Genomic DNA, 18,966 nt, shown 5'->3' with positions numbered 1-18,966 from the left:
GTATGGGATGAGGTTCAAGATCAGGTTGCTATGGTAACACAACGGTGTTTAAAAACCATAGGGGTGACAATTAAATGTTTTTCCCTGATCTCTATATCAAATTTTTTTCATGGTGGCTCCCCAAGGCTCAACCATGTATGTTCGCATCATGAATAGTTTATACACGAAAAAAATGTTAACAATAAACTATGTTTCGGTGGCCACATATGTGGTTTCGGCTCATTAAGTCTTATTACGAGGACCCCAAAGTGCACTTAGACCTCAAGTCTAAACATGTATTATAGTCATATGTATCAACAATGTTGTATGGTCTTGGTTATATTTGAACTCGAGACCTCGAGAAAACCTTAAACTCGAGACCTTGAGAACAAATGCATTAAACACTTGAGCTAACCAATTAGGTTGCTCTTTCTGAACGTTTAATGTTTCATGCGTATAAGAGATATGCAAGGCATTTGCCCATATATGTTTTTTTAAAAGAAACATATATGTCAAGAGTCCTTATTTCCCCCTCGTTTACCACAAACTTTGTTGGTACGTTACCTAACCTCAAGTCTCGTAATTATGATGGCATACGCCAAAGTGCAACCTAATGGTCAAGCCAAATGAGCCCTCTTTTCGTAGTAGACCCACATGGCCCATCACATGGTTACGTCATTACGAATGCCTTTCGTAAGAATGATCTCATGGTGGCATCGTATCCATGTAATGAGGGAGGGATGTTGGATATGTGTGTCATAGAAGCAACCTCACATGAAGTGGGTTAAGCCTTACGTACTCAACACCATTGTGGCTATGATTGTTTCCTTACATAACGAAATATCGAAGTAACCAACGGGAATGTCAACAAAAAATTGTTGAAAAATGGATGGTAAAAACGCCATTCTCACAAAAATGTGAGGACGGCCACCAAGATCCTTTTCCCGACAAGGACAACATTCGATAGAAATCACGTAATATCAAATATACACGTATGTTTACTTATCACATATATACGATCAAATACATATACACGTGACCACATATACGTACATAAAACAAATCGTTACATCAAATAGCCAAAAATGATGTAATCGAGATACGTAATCGAGGCATATACCCTCTACGCACCCTCATCGTGATATGCAATTGAGGTATTGACCTCTTACGCATACGAGACCAAACGCATATCATTTACAACGAAATCGAGGCATTGATCTCATACGCATATATAACATATGTATGTGAGCGTAATACGCAATTGAGGTATTAACCTCATGCGCATACGACATTAATCACATATTCAATATATGTCAAATGAGGTATTGACCTCATACACATATGTAAACGTTTTATACAACCAATTAATTACCACTACAACATCATTGAATTTATGAAAAAAATTATATATAGACTATATACATGATTAGATGGGAGAAAAAAAAAATAGAAAAAAAATAAGGAAAGAGTTACCGAAGTTCTTTGTTGATCGTTGTCTGGATCAAGGCCAACCGCACATCGATCGATCACCATCAATCAAGAACACCAAAGACAACAAAAGAAACATTAGCACATGAGCTCAGATACCAACTATTAGATATATGTACTAATGTAAGCAAAGGATAAGGATAAATGATATGTACTAGTGCTGGCGCGCTCGCTACAAGAGTTGACCCACCACAAGAATAGAGTCTCAACGTAATCCAAAAGATGATGAAATGAGGGTAGCTAGGCCTCTTATTTATAGCGATACCCAAGGCCCCCAGGCAAGTTCACACTTGGCCTAATGGATTGTCTCAATCCCGAGGATTAAAAGTAATCATCCCCTTCTTTACACTCTCGTTTAACCCTCACACTTATCCATGTGTATAGAATACTACGGTAAATTCTCACTACAGGATATTATATGGTCATGCCCGTAACAATCATGTTAGTTTTGGTCATCAAGTTGCACTTGGCACACATGATCCATTGTTATGCAGACCGTGTAGGGCCATGTAGGCCACATAGATTTCCCTACAAGGTCAATTGGGCACGCCACTTTGTCATTAAAAGAAAGATATTCTTATGCCACTACTTCCTTGGGTCTAAACCGTTTGAGAGTCTCTCGTGAAGACGCATTACCACAATAAGAGGCATAACTTCTACATATAGTTCCAAATTAGTTAATTTCTTTATGTGGAATTGCCACAATGTATGTAATTCTTAGAAAGAGTAAGACAACACATCTCTATTCATTTTCGAAAAAATCTTGTAGATATTTGGTCAAATCATATCCAAATATTCAATCTAGCAAGATTTCACGAATTATGGACTATTTGCACATCACAAAAGCACATGGGGATCAATCAAACCTACTCTAAATGAATTCTTGTTCCTCAAGAATTCTCTCAAGATACTATTGCATGATTGCCTCTTGCTCCATGATATTTCCCTTGATAATTCTCAAATTTTCTTTCATTACTTTGAGCATAGTTTTGTCTATTAGTGTTTTTTTGTGGGTTTTCCCCTCATCTCGAGGTTTTTCTCTTGGAATATAAAGCATTATTGCTAAGTAGAAAAGGATTTACTAATGTGAATTTAGAGCCTTGGATTGAATTCACATTGATGCATTGTTGATGGTGTTTGTATTTTAGACTTAGTCTATATGAAGCAAGCAATTGGATTTTCAAAACATTTATAAATTAATCAAAGACGTATGTTAGTGCAAGGTGGAGCTCTCGCATGACATGTGTCTATGCGATGATAATTCATCTTGCATAACATCGGTACTAAACTAAGATTTCAACAACAATAGTAAGGAGGCTTTTCCATTGAAAGTTTCATTCGAAAGACATATATTAAACCTTTATTGCCTCAAACTGTCACACACCATTAATTATGCCAATCAAATCCCTTTTACAAGTCAATTAGAGTCAAATGTCTTATTACGTGAGTTTGCTAAGAAATATATTTTTCATATGATATACTAGGGAAGATATTGGCCAACTTAGTAAAACATTCTTCATGAAGTATGCTAGACTAGTGAGAAGTATGACTTCATGTATAGTAGAAAGGATGTTTTGCAAGGTGTCTCAAAATTTGTACCAACTTTCAAAGGTTTTATGAAAATATTAGAAAACCAAAAGCACTTACAATCACCCAAACAAGTTGCATTGATTTACATGCTCAAATAAATGTGCATATCCAAAGAAAAGTCTCACATTCCAAAAGGGCATCATAATATGAGAAATAATCCAAATCCATATTTCCGCTTAATATACACATATATATGCCCTTTGTCAACTTGTGGCTTTTAGTAACTCAAACACAATATATAAGTTTAGATGAAAGAGCATCAATCTTGGTTTTGGTTGGACACTACTTATGTGGAGAGAGGCCATGAGTAAAGATAAATGTTGATCATGGATGAAGTACTAAACAACAATAGCCAACCAAAAAAGGTGGAGATTCTAGTGAGATTATGCCATGGTACTACATAGTTTGTATGCAACATCTTTTCCAAACTTGATAAAAGCTTTGATGACAGACAACACCTTACGAACTGCATAGTACACGCTGAATGTGTGACACCTCCTAGCACTATGTGCAAACTACACAACACTATGATTGTGTGCATGCAACGCCTATTGTTTGCAAACTATGAATGAACGTAAAGAGATTAAGAGGGTGGAAGAGACGGAATCTGCATTGAGGAAGTGTGGAAAAACTTCATTATGTTTTTCGTCTTGCAAGAATGGTTCAAACTAGAGATCATCTCGGAACAATCTTAGATTGCCAACTTGGACAAAACTTGAGGAGTGACACGGCCCCACTTTTCAAAGGATAAGGAGAGAAAAATGGCATAATTGTCTTTCATCAGGAGTCAATGGAAAGTTTTTTGGATTCCTCTCAGTACTTCTGTTTTTGTTGTTTACTTTTGTGTGTGTAGCTATAAACATGTGATATTGCCTCTCTATAGTTCCCTACTATTTCAGGTGAGGAAAGCAACCTCAATCGACAAAAAAGTACATAAAAGCGAGAAGGAGACTGGCATTTGCCGATGAGATTAATTGTGGACGACGACTCTTGACAAAAATCTGCTAAAAACACTTAGTGTCCATGAAAAGGGGTACATACATACAAATGAGGACATATCATGTAATGAAAGCATTAGTACAAACACAACATTGTAGTGGTGCCAGGGTTTTGGTGTGAAGTTTTGTGCCACTATCTGATGTGAGCGCAAAGTAAGTCCGAGGAAAACCAAAGAAATTCATGTCGATAACATCACAAAGTAACCCATGGTTTTTGCCAATTGGTTCAACTCTAGCATTCGGTAGAATCTATTAATAAGACAACGTATGCAAAAGCAAACAAAACTCGATCGATAACAACTTAAGCTAGTGAGATGGGTCAAACTCTCAATGGATCAAAGCAGACACATCGAGAGATTCATCGATCATAACGACTAAAGTGAACGAGATGGGTCAATCTGTCGATCGATCAAAGTAGACACCCCGAGAGAATCGATTATACATTAATGAATTTAAATCCAATCAATGATAACCTAAGTAAACAATATCGATTGAATTGATCCATTCGATTGCAATGGATCAATACGTTGACGAATTTAAATCCAATCGATCGCAATGGTATCAAAGTAGACACCCCGAGAAAATCGATCATACGTTGACAAATTTAAATCAAATGGACGACGGCCTAAGTAAACGGTATTAATTGAATTGATCCATTCGATTGCAATGGAATAGATGGATATCGATCCAGATCAGTGCATATGTTGAGAAGGAGAGAGAAATTGCCCTTAAGGAAATAAATGACAAGAAGGAAATAAGCAAAGGAGAATCAGAAGAAAGGAGGAGAGGAATTTCCAATTAATTGGGAAACAAAAGAAAAAAGCAGAAACAGAAAGAGAAGGTCATTAGTTTTATGGATAATTCAGAGGAGGCTCTTCATTTAATTCGATTTTATCTAAATTAATTCAATTTCTTTTATTTTGCTAAACTATTTGTTGTTTATTTTAGCAAATCCGTTTTAATCGATTTTAGTGGGAAAATCAGTTGCTGTTATATATATTTCCTCGATTTTTTTCTCTGATTTTTATTTTAAATTGATATGTGGATTTTCCGTTATTATTCTTATTAATGATTAATGACATATTTACTAACGAAATTCGTCCTTGAGTTTCAGTTACAAATCATTTTTCTTTCTCTATTTTTTTTAAATTTTTTACAAATTTTCTATTATTAATTTTCCTGTTGTTCTGGGTTTTTTCTTCTATTTTCGATAATCCTTTTTTTATTTTGTTTTATTTTTTATTTTTTATTTTTTATTTTTTATTTTAGTTAAGCGGTGAACTGTGTGTGCGAAGGCCCGCACGTGCGAGGCTATGGCGTGACGGAGCTTTTTCCTCTGTTTTATTCCATTTAATTGTATGTATTTCCTTTCTTTCTCCTTCATCTTCCTCTGTTTTCTCAGCACAGGAAGGAAAATCAAATCTCTCTCTCTCTCTCTCTGGGATTAGTAGCCCTGTTTCAACCCTAATCCATGGACATGACAGCGTCGACTGTTAAATATGAAGAGGTGCACATATCCTTCTATTCCTATTCCGCCTCCTTGATTATATAGTCATATGCGTTTTCTCGGTGATTGCAGTATTTCCCTTTCCTGTCGATTTGTATAATCAAATGTCTCCCTCTTGTCTGATGCAATGTTACATTCGATGAATCATATTCATATATTACTGTCCAGCTTCCATGGAAGCTTTGGCTTGCATCCTGTCTCTTTTTTTTTATTATACTGAACCTCATTACACCTAAAATTCTCGTTGCGTTTGATCCAGTATTGAAAACTCATGTACGTGATCGCGAGTTTACATGTGCTCCATTTGATTTTAAGTTTAGACCTTTTACTTGCACTTGAACTGAATTTACGTATCTATCTGGCGTAAATGAGGAAATTAATCCATTCATCTGGTTCAGATTTGATTAGTGTGCTTCAGAATATTTTGTTTTCAATGAGTATTTTGAAGATAGTAATCAATTATTGGTTTAGCTATCTACCTTTTGCATCTTCTGTATTTTAATCCAGCTTTCATGGATTCCTACTGTCGATTGTATTTTATTTTCTAAAGTACCGTTTTTGCTAAGAGTAATGATATATATATATATGATCCCAACTCTGTCTGTCTTGTGTTAAAAATCCTATTTATGTTCGATCAGCTTTCATGGATCCCTCAGTTGATCACCTTATGCTTTCTTAAAATGGAATTTTTTCATAAGATTGATGATGTATCGTCAGTCTTATCCACTTTTGCGTCAATCCATTTATATTTTTTTCAGCTTTGCCGATCCAGGACGTATTTCTTCCCAAATATGCTTATTCAGAAATAATATTTTTATGCTATACTTACATTATTGATGCTTTAAAACTCCATTGATCGATCAATATGCCTCTCAAATCTAATGACAGTGGATATATCTCTTTATATGTGTAGGAATTTGTGTTGAGCCCAAGGGGATCAAAGCTCTTAACGTGCCGATGGTTACCATTGAAGCTCAAAACCAAGGCTTTGGTTTTTCTATGCCATGGTAATTTCTATCGATGTGATCTTTTCTGGCATGGAAAATAGATCAACTAATGCTATTATGTAATCCTTTCCCCGATTTTTGCTGTGTTATTGCTGTTTTATGGTCCAATCCGAATGTATACTAATCACTCTTTATGTTTTCCATTTTCATCTTGGATAATCAAACGAAAATTACTCAGGTTATGGAATGGAGTGCAGCATCTTCATGAAAGGTAATTGATTAATTCATCCAAAGCATTGGGTTGTGAAATGGATCGATTAATGGTAAAAAACGTTTTTTCTAAGGAAATTCTGTTCTGAATTTATGTTGCAAAGTGTAGGCACTGGTACAAGGCTTGCAGAGGAAGGATATGCAGTCTTCGGTATAGATTATGAGGGTCACGGAAGGTCTGAAGGGCAGAGATGCTATATTCAAAGCTTCCATAACCTTGTCACTGACTGTGTCTCCTTCTTCAGAACAGTGAGAGGTAAATTACTAGCGATTATGAACACTAAGAGCTTCCAGATTGGGATAAAACCTCTCTAGTTTTTCATTAGAACCTGTCTAGGTACTGAAGGTATCGCGGATTTGTTTGTCCACATCTACTTTGGAATAGATTGTGCCAAACTACTGCTCCAAGTTAAAATTGCCTTAAACCCTAACCCCTAACCCTAACCCTAACCCTAAACTCGTAAACTCTGAACCTAACCCAAACCCTAGGCAATGGGAAGTAATTAGTTTTGCATTGTATGTGCTTGTGTAGAGTTGGATGAGTATAAGAAGCTCCCGAGGTTTCTTTACGGCGAATCCATGGGGGGTGCAGTAGCACTACTCATCCACCGAAGAGAACCGATGAGTTGGAATGGTGCAGTCCTAGTTGCTCCCATGTGCAAGGTTTGTTTTGTGCTTTTCTTTCCCTGTCTTGATGAATCAGGATTAGGGTTTAAAAGATCACATATATTGCTTCCTTCTTTTCCCATATTTATTTTGTTTTTTGAGTTTATGGCCCAATGGACTTTTGCTGCATAATATCACACGGTTTTCTTGTATTATGTTTCAACATTGTTTTGTGTACATCGTTGTTTTATTCCTATTTGAATGAGATAGGCTCTAGGATGACCTTGTGTATGCAATATCCATTGGTTTGTTCTTTGTTGGTCCTTTTTTGTATCAGAGATTTAGGGCTCTATGATCTTTGTGCACAATAATACAGCATATATTTCTTCTCTTATGATTCTCCTGTTTGTATGAGAAGGGTCTTAGTATTTTGGGTTAGGGCTGAGTGACCTTTTATGCAAAATAGGTTTCCTTTTTACCTTATTTTGTTTGAGAAAACATTTTTAAGGATGTTTTAGGGTTTTGGAACCTTATATGTATGACTCTTTCTTTCTTTCTTTCTTTTTTGTGTGTTTCTGTTTTGCATATTGATGTGTATAGATATCCAAGGAATCGAAGACACATCCACTCGTAGAAGGCATTTTGATAAAGCTGAGTTCTGCGTTCCCAACATGGAAGATAGTTCCAACGAAAGATGTAATTGAGCTTTCGTTTAAAGATGCCAGAAAAAGACAAGAGGTATTATAATGAGATATATATGCATGCACACACACACACACATTCACCATTACATTTCATGCTTCCTTGTTCTATATATTTGTGGTTTGATATAATAGCTGTTAGGGGTTTTTTTTTAATCAGATAAGACAAAACCCTTACATCTATCAAGACCGACCTCGTCTTAAAACAGCGCTGGAGATGCTGAAGGTTAGCATGGATTTGGAGCAAAGGCTTGATGAGGTTTGTCCATTGTCCTTTATCTCTTAACATTTTCCACTATTGATATCTCGCAAGATTAGCTAAGACTGCAAGGTTCAGGTTCGTTTTTAGCGATTCTTTTTTACAAGCAAGATGTTCGAAAGAGACTCTGAAAGATATGAAATCGACAAAATTTAACTAGGATTACATACCAGAAAGAAAACTGTTAAGAGAATTATAATTATTAGCTACATTGTGAAATGCAAAGAAGCTAAATGGAATTGGAATTGTACTTTCTTTAGGGTTTTATGAGATGATACAAAAACAATTCACCCAAGAATGTGAACTTTACAGTGGGTCCTAGTCGTCGCCTTCGTACTCTTTACATGCTTTGAGGTTTTCGTAACAGATGAATTCCGGAAATCATTAATACTTCATGAGACCTAGAGCCTACCTATCCATATTAAATAATTTTTATACATCAAATGGTTAGTTTTATAAGATGCAAATTCTCTCAGAATTATGTATATACTTTTCTTATACCCATGTGAAAATTTACATTTTAAGTTTTCATTTGTTATCTAAGTAACAAAAATATGGTGCACAGGTAACACTCCCTTTCTTGGTGCTCCATGGCGAGGCTGACATAGTGACAGACCCATCCATAAGCAAAGCTCTTTATAACTCAGCCTTAAGTTTCGACAAGGAGATGAAGTTGTATCCGGGTATGTGGCATGGCCTCACCTCTGGTGAACCAGATGAAAATATCGAGAAAGTGTTTCAGGACATAATTGAATGGCTAGACAGCAGAAGCATGGAAACTGGATCGGTTTCTCCCATGGAAAGTTATATGAGCATGGATTGAATGAATAAAAACACAAAGGGATATTTTGTTTGAAAAGTTTATATGCAGCACATCAACCCGGAAGAAGGGAATGTTTCCTGTGTTACTCTCTCCTTTATTTGTAATGAGTTGTACATTCGTGCATTGTGTGATTCTTGCTCAAGTAGATTCCTCTGCGTAATATATTTTCAATTTTCTTCCTAGTGAGAGAGAAACTGGGTTGGGTTTGTACAGTATTTGGACTTTTAAGAATATGTTGAAAGGTTCTCCCTCTTTTATAGTGCCATGTAATTGACAAAGCTTTTCATTCCTTTCTGTTGGATTTGTGGTGGTTCTCTCATGCTCTGCACAATCTGATGCAAAATAAAATAAGTTCTTTTTTCTATGTAAATAAATAGGAACGAGGTAATTAGTAAACTGTGCCATTGGATGAAGTTTAGAGTCAAATTTTCGTACTTTCATCATCTCCACCATAGATTTAACATGCTTTTATATTTTATTTGTCTTGGATCTATGAGAGCTTTTAGAAAGTGGAACCCATTTATGTGACAGTGAACATCTACAATCTCCTGTATTAGTGTTAATTCGATTGTTACTTCTCAATAAATATTAAAGATCCAAAATTTCCAGACTTTTAATCCAAGCTTTGAAAACACTAACAAATATATATATATATTATATATATAGTAATATATTGTCTTTTATCGATATAATTCGCAATACATCTGAATGATCCAAGTTTCGAAAACACTGAACAAAGATCTGGTAAAAATAAAGAATGAACACTGATCTATCATCTATAAAAAAGTGCTCGACTTTGCTCACAGATGATAGAGGAATAAGCTTTGTTCATGGATGACAATTTAGAGGACATACATGAGTAACGTGGCGTCAACCAACATTAGAGATAACTATGTACCCAACATGATGAGAAAATCATTACCATAATGAGAAATCCATATAATTCTATGAACACTGATCTATCATTTATAAACAAGTGCTTTTGCTCACAGACGATAGAGGAATAAGCTTTGTTCATGGATGACAATTTGGAGGACATGCGTGTATAAACGTGGCATCAACCAACAACATTAGAGATCCAGGATCAAATCATTAGCAGAAATCCACATAATTCTCTTTGTGCTCCAAGATCAAATTGTGCGTGTTTCTTAATATCTGCTTCCAGGACACCTTGCCCGATAAGAAGATGAGATCAATAATATGTTACATATTAGACATTATTCATTGCATTGTTTTCTTGACGATAGATATTTCTATTAGCGAACAACAGCATTGTGAATGCAAAATATTAAGTGCTAGTAAATAAAATTGACACGCGGCTCTACAGTATGAAACACTTGGGAATCCAATGACTCAGAAAAAGTTTGATCCACATTTTTCTATAAGGAATTTACAACAAATGAAAGAAAAGAGAAAGCAGGACATTAGTTTCTACTTCCACCAACCAAGAGAAACCTACCGTTTGGCAGCCACTTTCCCCACCTTATGGCCTGTCTTTTTCATTGTTCTTGGTTGTCCAAGTTTGGTAGGTGGTCGTGTTGTCCCCTTGGGAGCTTTACCAATGGGTGCTGTCCTAGATTTAGAAATCACTACTTTGGAGGTTGAACCCAATCGTGTAGTAGATTTAGAAGCTTTTTGTGATGTGGAAGGAGCAGAAGAAGATAAAGACTTGGGATTTGACATTCCTCGTCTAGCAATCGGAAATTTCCTTTGTTGTGTTGTGGCATTTCTCCCAATCTTTCCACCCTCCCTCGATTTTGACCTAACTGATGATTGTCTCTTTGCCTCGGGTGATTCTGTTCTTTCTGTTGTCACACCATCCAACGGTAATCCTTTATGAATAGCCTCCTCTATTAGTTCGGCTAACGCCAAACTACGCTTTGCAACTAAGCTCGTAATTCTTCCTATATGAATAATCAAACATTAATACAATCAATAAATTTCTTAAGCTAAGTTTCAGAGAACATGACAGGACAGTCATTGCATGTGTGCCACACATTGACTATTTTATTGGCTCCAAAAAGAACCAGGTGGGCTTTGACCTGATCGTCCACATGAGTGTCAAAATCATTACCAGTCATTAGGACTGTACAAAAGAAAAAAGAAAGTGGAAGTAATCTCTAAACCTTTAGCACCCATCCGGGCTGTGCGACCAGTGCGATGGAGGTAATCAATCTGAAAGAAGAAATCAGAAACTACACATGAAATATGAAATATATATATATAGCTCAAAATATTGGCCTCAGTCAATAAACAAAAGTAATTCTCAGTTGTAAGTGAATGAAAATGAAACATACCGAATTTAAAGGGAAGTCAAACATTATCACATGGTCCACAACAAGGTCTAATCCACGTGCCGCTAAGTCTGTGCAAACCAAGGCTGGACATTTTTCATCTTCATTTTTGAACTTCTTTAAGACTTCTACCCTGTGATAATACCAAAGAAGACAAGCGAATTAATGGTTCACGCCTGTAGCTGTATTACATCAAGATTTTGGTAGATGATCATTATGAAAAGATTATCGCTCATTGCTAGAGCCAAGGCTACACATTTCTCTTCATTTTTGAGCTTATTTTTGTTAAAGCATATAGTCATAATAGACCAAGATGTTAGGAAAAGATCATTATGAAGTGCTTATAGCTCATCATTAGAGCCTCAATCACTCTAAAACAAAGATTATGCTTGTGAACAGCCAAAATAAGGATAAACCGTGCATTATGTACAATAATGACCCACTTGAAACCGTGGAAAGCTTTAAATATCTTGGCTTGAATGTTCCTGTCATAGATGGAATAAATGTGCTACCTGTCGAGTAGAGGCAAGAAAGAGAGCATATTATGCATTTGAGATGCATGCAATCATGAAGAAATTAAGTGTTGAGTCCTCAAGGAATACATTTTCAACATTTTACGAGTTGAAGCACCCCTAAGTTCACTTGGAAAGAGTTTGAAGATATCCAAAAGCATTTTCTTACAAAGTTTCTCCAAGTCAAGAAACAAACACCATACACCCTCCTACTTGAGACAAGATCACTTCCCATTGAGATCATGATCATTAAAAGTGTTGTCGAATACATGCTTACAAATCAAAAAAGTCCCCATCCAAGACTCGCATGGGAAGAAAGCAGAAGGATCCAAAAGACACTTGCTTCATGATGCAAGATATAGGAAAATGGTTTGGAAGATGGGATGCAACACACTTGCTTCATGATGCATCAATAGATTCCTCTGTGAACGAAGCGTTTTTGCAATGCCTCATGACATGGGAAAAACACGGAGGCTCATACTTCACACTTTATAATACAGATGTTGCACCTAACTACAAAACCATGTTCTTCATCAAACAAGGAAACCGCACACATCAATACATATTAGAGGCCAACCCGTTGTCTGCCATCTGAGCCATTCCTTCCACGCGACTTAGCTCACACTCACAACGATGTGAGACAGGGCATTAGGGTACAAGTGATGAGAGAAATCACTTATGCACACTTTGCCTTGAACAAGTTCAGGAGTTCGAGTATGCCACTTTGATACAATGCTCTTCCTTTGGCCACATTTGACTATATGGTTTGCACACATCTTCAACCAAACCAAATCCTTGAACAAATTTCTCTCATAGATATGGTGTGCACTTTTGATTGCAACATTCATTACTAAAGTTCTTACACTACTTACTTTCACATGTACATGAAATCGTTATATTTTTGGTCTCATAGGTCAAATTGACCTTCGAAGACTATAAAATCTATCTCTATCTCATCTCTCCGCTTTTTTTCTCCTTGCTATCTCTAGATGGTAACGCACTTGAAATTCCCCGTTTGAAATGGTGATCATCTTTCTTTCCAACAATGATGCAGTATTATCATAGAGCTTGTTTTTCTTTGATGAGCCATGTGTCAAAACTCAAAGACTACTTAAAATTTTAGTGTAAGCCTATACAACACCAATATGGTGCAGAGTTTAAGAAGACAAACCCAGAAAAAGGTAAGAAATATGACGCTATGAGAAAGAGAATACGCTACCTCTCATCAGCTGGTACTGCTCCATGATAGTTGACAGTTGAAATATTGTTCTCCCTTAGAAAATGATCCACAGCCCGGCAAGAGTTCAATGTGTTACAGAAAACCATGACCCTTTCTCCTTTTGAAAGACTTGGTTCTAAAACCTAATTTGAGCATTATAATCACAAAAATCAGCATTTTTACATACTTTCATTTCGACTATAGAAGTTTGAGCAATAACCACTAAAAAAGATGTTATGAACAAATGGATTGTGGAAGCGGTTATAAAAGTAGCGGAAAATTTAATGTAACCTCTACCTGAAGAAGAGATTCCAACTTGTTCTCAGTACCAGATAGTTTAATGAATCCATGACGAGCATTAGAAATTTTCTTATGCAGTGTGGAAGTTCGGATATGCTTTATACCAGGAAATTCATCATCCAAAAGCCTTTGTACTCCCTGTTTAGGACTGAAAGCTTTTAGATAGCATATATCCTTATTACAACCAAAAGAGATCATATTTCATGAATGTACAAGAAAGTTCACAAAAGTTCAGCCTAAAGATTATTTCTAGTTTTAAAAATACGAACACTTTCGCAAAAGCACATAAAATGATAAATGCAGGCCCAAAAGGTAGGCATTTTGGTAGAGGTACAAATGGAACATTTCAAACATGTGTGTTAGATACATTGGGATTCAAAAATATTTGCTTAACAGTTAGTGTATCTTGAACCGTCACCATGAAATTCCATGCAAATAAATGCATGCAATCAGATACCAATATACATACACTACTTTACAATTACAAAGTTCAAGACTAACACTCTAGTAAATGACCTGTGTTATAGTTGCTGTAACAAGAATAGTCTGGAACCCAGAATTTTCTGCTTTTAGAGATCGATTTCTCAATGGACCAAGGAACTTCTTTATTTCTGGACCAAATCCTCGATCAAACATAGTATCTGCCTCATCTAGAACCTGAAAAATCAAAGAAGAAGGCCTTAAATATAACAATGTAGATGATGCATGCATGAGGCATAGATTATGAACCATAATTCTTTTGATCAAGTTAAGATATAAGATTAAACTACAAAGACAAAAGTTTTGCAACTGTCCACGCTCGAATATATTTACTCAATTGTTGTAGCTCAGAATTCCTAGAATCCTTCAACGAAAGCCCAAAGAGATTGGTAAGCAAGTTAGAACTAATTTAGCATCTTCAGCATGCAAGTATGCTTCCACTAACAACCATAATACTTCTAGAACAATCATACACAACCATAAAGAATTTTCACGTCAATCCTCATCCCTTTATACTGGACAAATTTCTAAGTCCAAGGGTATCTTTCCTGGAATCTCAGAAGTGTTAAACATAAGAGATGCTGCACATGTACATTCAGAATATTTCCCATGATTACTTTTTTTCCATGTGCTTACCTATATGTTTACGGTTTAGCATTTTGAGTTTTGGGCTTTGGGCTTTGGGTTACTCAATAGTAGCATCCAAGTTTGAAAGAAAAAAAAAACATGACAAAACTCACCACATACTTGAGATCTCCATATGCCATGTTTGCGTCCTCAATATGCTTCAATAATCTTCCAGGTGTGCCAACAAGCATGTCTATAGGGGCATTCAAGGCATCTTCTTGAGGCCTCATACGCACACCTCCCCCAATCAAGGTGGCCCTGAACTTTGCATGATGACAAATGGATTTTGCTACTCTAAAAACCTGTCGATAGAGAAGATAAGGAACTTGATGAATGTGTACAAAGAAGCACAATGTTGGTCATTCAAAATGTAAGAAGGGATTTTTCTACTCTATAGAAGAAAATTTAATGGATATGATTTGAGAGCTGTGTGAAGGGATTTATGGTGAGGCACATCAATTTTGTACTCCGTACACATTACAATTGTCTATGGCAAAATTACGTAAATCAAATGAATGTGATGCATGAGAGAAATGTCCAACAATATGTAGTTATTTGAGGGCGCAATCAGCATTTACATACCTGTTCAGCAAGTTCCCTAGTTGGGCATAGTACCACGGCTCGGGGCCTTCGGGGTCTTGAAGCTTTCTCTAGCTCTATTTCATCCTTCCTCAGTGACTGCCAATGTAGCACAATACAATGTATGTAGATTGATTTAGAAAACAAATTCGGAAGTACTTGGAACCACACAACTTATATGGATTGATTTAAAAAACTAGTTCAATAGTACTTGGACCGAGACCAAATATACATGGATTGATTAAGAAAACTAATACAGAAGCACTTAAAACAAGACAATGTATATGGATTGATTTATAAAAACAATACTTGAGAAGCAAGTATACATTGCTAGAATAGCACTTCATATAGAAAATTCACTTGAAACTAGAAAATCAAGACAAAACAAACAAAAATAGGAAAGAATGTTTCCATATTTACTATTGTTGATTTGCACTACATAAAAATAGCATCCGCACAGAAAATAAAAACAAAATCAGAACAAAGACAAAAGTAAAATTGTTTTCTGTTTAATGTCTATTATTAACACTAAATAAAAAACCACACTCGAATATTAAAACAAGACTCAGAATGAAAATCAGAAGAAAAACGTAAACAACGATTAAAATTTAGAAAAAAAAAGCAATTTCCAGTGAATAGATTGTAGAAATACCTGAACTAGTGGTAACATATAGGCCAAAGTCTTTCCAGACCCAGTATGTGAAGCAATAACCACACTCTTTCCATCAAGAACAGCTGGAATTGCTCGGCATTGAACTTCCGTGGGTTGAGTTAATCCAAGCTCATTAACAGCAGAAAGAAGCTCTTCACTTAGAGAGAGATCACTGAATGAAGAAGATATCATAGAAGGAGAAGCGGAGCTCTCTGAAGCGTCTTCTTTCTTCTTCATCTTAGTATTCACCTTTTTTTTCAATTGGGTCTCTTTCACTTGTGTTGGCTTGGGAAGATGTCTTGACCTGAGCCTCTCTAGAAGAAGTGAGTGTTCTTCTACTTCATCTTCATGGGGAGAGGAAAGAGAGCTGACTGAGAAAAGGCGACCTTTGTGATGGTAATGTGGAGGTGAGCGATAGAGAGGATGAATCAGGGTTTGCAGGATTTGTGAGGAAGAAGAAGACGAGAAAGAAAAGGAAGCAGAAGAAAAGAAACCCATCTCGGAAGATCGTAGAAGAAGACCCATTGAGAGGCCTAGAGCTCTGCCTGCAGCCATGGCCTTCACAATCTCTTCCTCACTCTGTTTCTCTCTATGTATGTATGTATATTGTATACACACAGAAGCTCTTCCAAGAAGCAAGATTTACAAAGCTAGGATTAACATTATACACAATTATATATTTAACCCCTCTACAGTCTACTCATCATCAAATAAAATGCAATGTGAAAAAGTTTATTATGAATGTAGTAGCCTACAAAGGCAAATCACCCAGTCAGTTCAATCAATCAGTCAATCAGTATGTTCCAAGCTATATATGTTACATTGCCTATCAACCCAAGGCAAGGTAGAGAGGAAGCCTTACCGAGAAAGGCAATCACCCAATTAGTTAAGTTCCAAGTTATATATGTTAATAGCCTATCAACCCAAGGCAAGGTAGAGATGAAGCCTTACCGACAAAGGCAATCACCAAATCAGTATGTTCCAAGCTATATATGATACATAGCCTATCAACCCAGGGCATGGTATAAACGAAGCCTTACTGACAAAGGCAATCACCAAATCAGTATGTTCCAAGCTATATATGATACATAGCCTATCAACCCAAGGCATGGTATAAACGAAGCCTTACCGACAAAGGCAATCACCCAATCAGTATGTTCCTAGCTATATATGTTACATTGCATATCAACCCAGGGCAAGGTAGAGACAGGGCCTTGCCGACAAAGGCAATCACCCATTCAATATGTTCCAAGCTATGCTACAGAGCATATCAACCCAGGGCAAGGTAGAGACAAAGCCTTACCTACAAAGGCAATCACCCAATCAGTATGTTCCAGAATCCAAGCTATGTTACATAGCCTGTCAACCCAAGGTAAGGTAGAGACAAAGCCTTGCCGACAAAGGCAATCACCCATACAATATGTTCCAAGCTATGTTACATAGCCTATCAACCCAAGGCAAGGTAGAGACGACGCCTTGCTGACAACCACCGATGATCCTTCCAACCCACGTGAAATCCTGGCATTCTAAGCTTCTGTTGCCATGCCGCCATCTGCATTACGTGACTGTTTGTAGTCCTTTGACAATCTCATCTCCAACTACGTAGGTTTAGCAAGAGCAAAGGTTGTGTCGTCATGTTTTCTTGCTATGTTCAACCGTTTTTGCCCTATCTTGCCAAAGTCACATGGGAATGTAAGGTTTGTGACATGTTAACATTATGAGCTCAACTGGTTAGGAGTAGTGAGGACAACATCTCTTCTCACCAATGTTCGATACTAGGAGCTTAAACCCATGCTTTGCAAACAAACCTAGCAAGTTATACATATTGTGTAACATTATTAACGTTTTGTCTTTAAGGTTATGCAAGGCAAGGCTACACCATACCTAGGTGTGGTGGGAGAGTGGGCACTCATTGGCACATGTCATTACAAAGTGACATTCTACGATGTGCATAGGTAGGTTTGTGGAACAAAAGGCTTGTAATGGGACAACCTCTACTATAAAATCTATTGATGTTAAAATTGTACAAAACATTGAGAGAAAGTGACTTCATACCCTCATGAAAATTTTAGATGTGAAAATTTATAAAACATCACATGGTACAATTGTGAGAAGTCCACTTTCTTGTTAAATTTCTATTATTCATCTGCATGAACCCTGTATAAATCTCATCACTTGATCTAGCGTGGATGCCATGTGCCTTATTGATACTCACTCTCTTTATATACTTTCGAAATTGCATATTCAAAATTTCATGCATTCAACTCATTTACAAAATACCTCTTGCATTGTCCTTGTTCCTTTAAGTTCTCATATTATGTAAGCATGCCTAATAAATGTGGAGCTCTTAACAATGTTGACTAGTATGTGATTCTCTTGATGAACTTATTCCACTTGTCACCGAATAAACCTTCTAGGCCCTTAGCACATATAGATGGGAATTCTATCATCTAAGAAATAACTAATCACAATAAAGATATTCATCAATATGTGAGATATGACCTAGACAAAATGATTGTAAAACAATTTAAAAATTCCAGAAAGCTATAGAGATTTAAGAAGTAATGTAGTGAAGAATTTCTTGTTGTAATGTTAAAGTTCATTATCACTACTTTTGTAAGTGCATTCTCATTGTATATACCTAAACACATATAATCTACAATTGGTGTTCATATATACATAGCACTTCGAGGAACTAGCTTTCACCACATAAAGTTGTCTTATGAATACCACAAACATATCACATGCTAAGTATAGAATCGACTTATCCATCAACGTGTATTTGACTTTTTTATTGCCACAAAATCCATGCTCTCTAATAAGAGGGAGGATGCTTGGTAGAAGGAAATGTACAATGACCTTGACAACTTTAACAACAAATTCACTACTTTACCACATTGCATCACAACATTAATTTGCTGCCCCATTCGTATTAAACAATGTCTAAGTTTTGCATTTAGGATGGGACATTCACTGATCACTCACTTTTCTCTCCCGGAGACTATGCACACATGCTTTTATTTTCAATAAAGATTTCTGCAAGTCAAATATTTGTTTAAAACAGCCAACAAAAACATTAAAATGGAAACTCCTGCTAGCTCAGATGCAATCTTTTATAAAATGATACTGCTTTTA

General features: G+C 36.3%; 2 protein-coding genes across 2 annotated transcripts; one reads left to right on the top strand and one right to left on the bottom strand.

The window, feature by feature from the left end:
- Window positions 1-5,454: 5,454 nt before the first annotated feature.
- Window positions 5,455-9,462, top strand: LOC147864513 (caffeoylshikimate esterase-like). The gene is made up of 8 exons (XM_087320391.1): window positions 5,455-5,562; window positions 6,476-6,569; window positions 6,748-6,780; window positions 6,889-7,035; window positions 7,312-7,442; window positions 7,986-8,123; window positions 8,247-8,345; window positions 8,911-9,462. Exons 1-8 carry the CDS (start codon window positions 5,527-5,529, stop codon window positions 9,166-9,168), a joined length of 936 nt encoding a protein of 311 aa, XP_087176517.1. The 5' UTR covers window positions 5,455-5,526; the 3' UTR covers window positions 9,169-9,462.
- Window positions 9,463-10,494: 1,032 nt separating this feature from the next.
- On the bottom strand, window positions 10,495-16,430 carry RH39. Its single transcript, XM_087320390.1, has 9 exons — window positions 15,832-16,430; window positions 15,183-15,278; window positions 14,714-14,902; window positions 14,010-14,150; window positions 13,491-13,631; window positions 13,194-13,336; window positions 11,466-11,595; window positions 11,295-11,343; window positions 10,495-11,072 (listed from the first exon to the last, which is right to left on the bottom strand). Exons 1-9 carry the CDS (start codon window positions 16,384-16,386, stop codon window positions 10,624-10,626), a joined length of 1,893 nt encoding a protein of 630 aa, XP_087176516.1. The 5' UTR covers window positions 16,387-16,430; the 3' UTR covers window positions 10,495-10,623.
- Window positions 16,431-18,966: the final 2,536 nt, after the last annotated feature.

Source organism: Azolla caroliniana, unplaced genomic scaffold (assembly GCF_043228905.1).
Source record: "Azolla caroliniana isolate FFs.n. ecotype wild unplaced genomic scaffold, voAzoCaro1.0.p SCAF_5, whole genome shotgun sequence".
Lineage (NCBI taxonomy): Eukaryota > Viridiplantae > Streptophyta > Polypodiopsida > Salviniales > Salviniaceae > Azolla > Azolla caroliniana.
This window is presented reverse-complemented; position numbering and strand designations above follow the sequence as displayed.

Bases quoted from the DNA above. Each gene is read 5' to 3' on its own strand.
- LOC147864513 (XM_087320391.1), top strand. From the start codon at position 5,527: ATGGACATGACAGCGTCGACTGTTAAATATGAAGAG. The intron at 6,570-6,747 runs GTAATTTCTATC...AAAATTACTCAG, and splicing joins TTTGGTTTTTCTATGCCATG to GTTATGGAATGGAGTGCAGC. The intron at 7,036-7,311 runs GTAAATTACTAG...GTGCTTGTGTAG, and splicing joins CTTCTTCAGAACAGTGAGAG to AGTTGGATGAGTATAAGAAG.
- RH39 (XM_087320390.1), bottom strand. From the start codon at position 16,386: ATGGCTGCAGGCAGAGCTCTAGGCCTCTCAATGGGTCTTCTTCTACGA. The intron at 14,903-15,182 runs GTATGTAAATGC...CTCTATCGACAG, and splicing joins CTAGGGAACTTGCTGAACAG to GTTTTTAGAGTAGCAAAATC. The intron at 11,596-13,193 runs GTAGCGTATTCT...GTATTATCACAG, and splicing joins GCAGTACCAGCTGATGAGAG to GGTAGAAGTCTTAAAGAAGT.